Source organism: Hirundo rustica, unplaced genomic scaffold (assembly GCF_015227805.2).
Source record: "Hirundo rustica isolate bHirRus1 unplaced genomic scaffold, bHirRus1.pri.v3 scaffold_644_arrow_ctg1, whole genome shotgun sequence".
NCBI classification, from domain to species: Eukaryota; Metazoa; Chordata; class Aves; order Passeriformes; family Hirundinidae; genus Hirundo; species Hirundo rustica.
In genome coordinates, this window is record NW_026690686.1 from 1,496 (window position 1) to 6,083 (window position 4,588).

The 4,588-nt window shown below is 53.2% G+C and overlaps 1 protein-coding gene across 1 annotated transcript; it reads left to right on the forward strand.

Moving 5' to 3' along the window:
• Positions 1-672: 672 nt before the first annotated feature.
• On the forward strand, positions 673-1,605 carry LOC120748180 (olfactory receptor 14I1-like). The gene has a single exon (XM_040054264.1). It carries the CDS (start codon positions 673-675, stop codon positions 1,603-1,605), a length of 933 nt encoding a protein of 310 aa, XP_039910198.1.
• Positions 1,606-4,588: the final 2,983 nt, after the last annotated feature.

Sequence of the window (4,588 nt, forward strand, 5' to 3'; positions counted from 1 at the left end):
AGCACTGGGGGACAAGATCTAGGTGGAAGGAGACAGCTGGTAAGGCATGGAAGTGTTGTCCTTGTGTGGTGAGGATGCTGCATTGTTCAGGACTGCTCCCAGCATGACATTTAACTGCAGAATATTTCCAAGTAGATTATACAGGGAGCACAGCAAGTCAGGGCCTGCATAAAAGGGAAAATTCTGCTTTTTTAATCTACTGCTCTGTGTTGCCTGGATGGAAAATTGCACATAGATATTAATCTCTCAGTTCAGGTTGAGAAAAATCAAACTATTTTCTCTCAGATCTCATTAAGCCAGGCAGTGACAGAATTCAGTAGAGGGTCTCTTGCAGGCAGCACCAGTGTCACTTTTCCAGCCTCCTCAGGGTTGCTCTGAGGTTGCCATCAGAGCCTGCAGAGCCAGAGCTGCCCCTGGGCAGTGCCTGAGGTGCGAGGGCTCTGCAGGGCAGAGCTGAGCCCCCAGGGCTGGGCTGGGCTCTGGCAGCACTGGCAGGGCCCAGCCCTGGGCACAGGGAAGCAGCTGCAGGCAGGGACAGCTCCAGGCAGCAGAGCCCTGGGCAGGCAGTGGGGGGAAAGTGCCACCAAGCTGTGCTGGGATATTGAAAGTCCTCTCCAAACTGAACCATTTCATGATTCCTTTTTTATGGATCTCCATGTCCAGTAGGAGCAAATGTCCAACAGCAGCTCCATCAGCCACTTCCTCCTGCTGGCATTGGCAGACACGCGGCAGCTGCAGCTCCTGCACTTCTGCCTCTTCCTGGGCATCTCCCTGGCTGCCCTCCTGGGCAACGGCCTCATCATCAGTGCCGTAGCCTGCGGCCACCACCTGCACACGCCCATGTTCTTCTTCCTGCTCAACCTGGCCCTCACCGACCTGGGCTCCATCCTCACCACTGTGCCCAAAGCCATGCACAATTCCCTCTGGGACACCAGGACCATCTCCTACACAGGATGTGCTGCTCAGCTCTTTTTCTTTCTGTTCTTCATTGGATCAGAGTATTCCTTCCTGACCATCATGTGCTACGACCGCTACGTGTCCATCTGCAAACCTCTGCACTACGGGACCCTCCTGGGCAGCAGAGCTTGTGCCCACATGGCAGCAGCTGCCTGGGCCAGTGCCTTTCTCTATTCACTGATGCACACGGCCAATACATTTTCCTTGCCCCTGTGCCATGGCAATGCCCTGGGCCAGTTCTTCTGTGAAATCCCACAGGTCCTCAAACTCTCCTGCTCCAAATCCTATCTCAGAGAACTCTGTCTTATTGCTGTTAGTGTCTGTTTGGTATTTGGTTGTTTTGTGTTCATTGTTTTCTCCTATGTGCAGATCTTCAGGGCTGTGCTGAGGATCCCCTCTGAGCAGGGACGGCACAAAGCCTTTTCCACCTGCCTCCCTCACCTGGCTGTGGTCTCTCTGTTCCTCAGCACTGCCATGTTTGCCTACCTGAAGCCTTCTTCCATCTCCTCCCCATCTCTGGATCTGGCCCTGTCAGTTCTGTACTCGGTGGTGCCTCCAGCCCTGAACCCCCTCATCTACAGCCTGAGGAACCAGGAGCTCAAGGCCGCAGTGTGGAGACTGATGACTGGATGGTTTCAGGAACATTAAACTGCTGAGCAATATCTGCAAATCTTTGCAATAAAAGTAATTTTTGATACTTCTTGTTGGTTTCATTTTGGAGGTTCTTTTTGTTTTATTGTTTAAATATTTTGCACAAATGTCTTAGGGTAAGTAATCAAAAACAGTGTATTCTATTTCATCTTTTGAAAACCATTGGGCAAATGTTTTTTCCTTATCTCTTGTAACTCCAGGGTTGAGGGGGCTGGATGTCTTCTGATAATGGCCCTGCTGTTAAAACCAGATGGGCAGTGTTTCTAATCTTTCACCACCCATCCATCCTCCAGGGGGACATTTCTGATAATGGGCCATTAAGGCCCACCAATGACATGACACATTCCATCATCCCATTGTGAGATGCTCCACCAGTGTGGGGGGAGCCAACTCTTCCTACCTAGATAAAAAATGAGACTCAAGAAATGAGACTCAAGTATCTATTTATTCCACTAGACTCATGGAGGAAGACTGTACCTATCTCACTGCCACTGCACTGTCTGCAGGATCATCTCTACTCCACAGAACCACATCTGTTACTCCAACAGGATTTATTTGGACTACTTCCAAAACGTTGACACACAGGATATCAGGTCATATCCCTGACTCTATGAAGGTTTTTCCAGGATTTTTGTTTGCTTGCTTACTTGTGTTTTCTGTATTACTACATTTGTATTTTCTTCTTTTTTAATATTCCTAGTAAAGAACTGTTACTCCTATTCCAATCTTTACTTAAAAGCCCCTAATTGCAAAATGATAATAATTTGGTAGGAAGGGAGTTGACATTCTCGATTCCAAGGGAAGCTCTAGCTTTCCCTAGCAAACTGTCTTTCAAAACCAAGACAACAAGAAATGTCATTGTTTGTGCCATTCTCATTTAGTTTCTCTCCACCTTCCCTGTGGCCAAAGACTGTGTGAATGAGGGGCTGCAATTCTGGTAGCTTTAAAGGAACTCAAGGATCCCCCAGCCAAGTTTTTTGCAGAGATCCCCCTTTTGTTCCCTTCTCTGGAGTTGCAGCAGCAATGTCTGCTCACAGAGCTGGGGCAGATCAGTGCTGGCACAGCAGCTGTGCCCAGGAGCAGCAGCACTTGGTGTTGCCAGTGCTGCTCCCTTGCCCCTGCCCCGTTGCCCTCCTGGCCCTGGTGTTGCTGTGGGGCCTGAGTGCTCTCGGGGCCGGGCACAGTGCTGGGGGTGGCAGTGCCGGGGCTGCAGCAGGGACAGGCCATGGGCACTGCTGGGGCAGCGCTGATGCCTCAGGGCAGGGCCTGGGGGCTCCAGGCTCCTTGCCCAGGCTCTCTCCAGAACACGCCCAGGCCAAAGCTCAGCAGAAATAAGCCCCGTGAGCAGCCCCAGGGTGGCCGTGGACAGGCTGGGGGCAAACAGCATGGCTGGGGCTCTGCAAGGTCCCTGGGGGAGATGGGAAGGAGCAGCAGAGCAGGGGCTGATCCATCCCCACTGCGCTGGACACCCCAGGGCAGCGTCCCAGAGCATCCTCATGCACCTGCCAACAACATCCCCCCTCTGCAGCCCTGGATCTCCCCCAGCTCACACAGGTGCCGCATCCTTGCAGGCACAGACACAGCAGCGCTGGCTCAGGAGCCCCTGTTTGCACTGCCCAGAGCAGGCGTCAGCACCCCCATGGTGTTGGTGTGGAGAGATGAACCTGAGGGAGCACAAATGCCATCAGCCCCTGGGGCCAGGAAGGGCTGGAGGACAGCAGGGAAACCACTCAGGTTTGTGGTGGCCTCTGAAGTCAGCCAGAAAGTTTGTTCCCATGAGCTGTGAGTTTCCTGTGCCACTGCAGACATTGTTGCTCAGAGCCAGGGCTGCCTGGCAGCCACCCCCAAACTGCCCTGAGCATTTCCTTTGCTTATCCTGGGCTTTCTTTCCCATTCCTGCTACAAATTTCTTCCAATTGCCCACACCTTTTCCCTCCCCTGTAAACAGCCCACCCCTGGTTGCCCTTTCCTCTCTGGCCCCACTCCCCATTTCAGTTCCTGAGTTCCTGGCACCATGGGAACGTCCCTTGGGGAGCAGGATCATCCTCCAAGTGCTTCAGGAATTGTCTGCAGGCTCCTGCAGTGCCTCATGCTGCTCCCTTGCCACAGGCACCACAGGCCAGGGGGGCACATCTGGGCTGCTGTGTCTGGCTGTGGGGCTCCCTGTTCTGGGCAAGGAGGAGGAGCTGCAGAGGCTCTGCAGGACTGACAGGATGGGCTTTGGGGCTGTGAGGAGAAGCTGAGGCACCTGGGCTGCTGGACCTTCTGGAGAGGAGGCCCAGGGCTCATCCTGCAACTGCTGCAAGGGTGGTTTCAGAGAATCACAGAATCAGCCAGGTTGGAAAAGACCTTGGACATCATCAAGTCTAACCTGGGCCCTGACACTGCCTTGTCTCCCTTGAGCCTCCTCTTCTCCAGGATAAACAATCCCAGCTCCCTCAGCCGCCCCTCACAGGACTTGTGTTCCAGACCCCTCACCAGCCTTGTTGCCCTTCTCTGGACACGCTCCAGCCCCTCCATGTCATTCCTAAATTCTGGGCCCAGAACTGGACGCAGCACTTGAGGTGCTGCCCCAACTAGTGCTGAGCACAAGGGAATAATCACTGCCCTGCTCCTGCTGGCCACACTGTTACTGATCCAGGACAAGTGCCATTGGCCTTCTTGGCCACCTGGGAACACTGGTGGCTCATGTCCAGCCTGCAGTCCATCTGTCCCTTTGTGTCCCTTTCTGCCTGACCACTGTCCAGTTGTCGGGGGCTTTCCCTGTTTTTCAGGTGGTTTCAGGGTCCTTTGCCCCCCTGCACAGCTCTGAGCCAAACTGAAGGAAGAGACGGAGTCTTCAGGTTTAGATTTTTCAAGGTTGCATACTTCGTCTATTCTTTCTTATCTCTCAGAGTCCACCAAGATGTTTGCAGCTGCATGGATTTCTCACGTCTCCACCCGGGCTGTGTTGTCCTTATCTTTTATACTAATTGCTACG

Bases quoted from the DNA above. Each gene is read 5' to 3' on its own strand.
- LOC120748180 (XM_040054264.1), top strand. From the start codon at position 673: ATGTCCAACAGCAGCTCCATCAGCCACTTCCTCCTGCTGGCATTGGCA.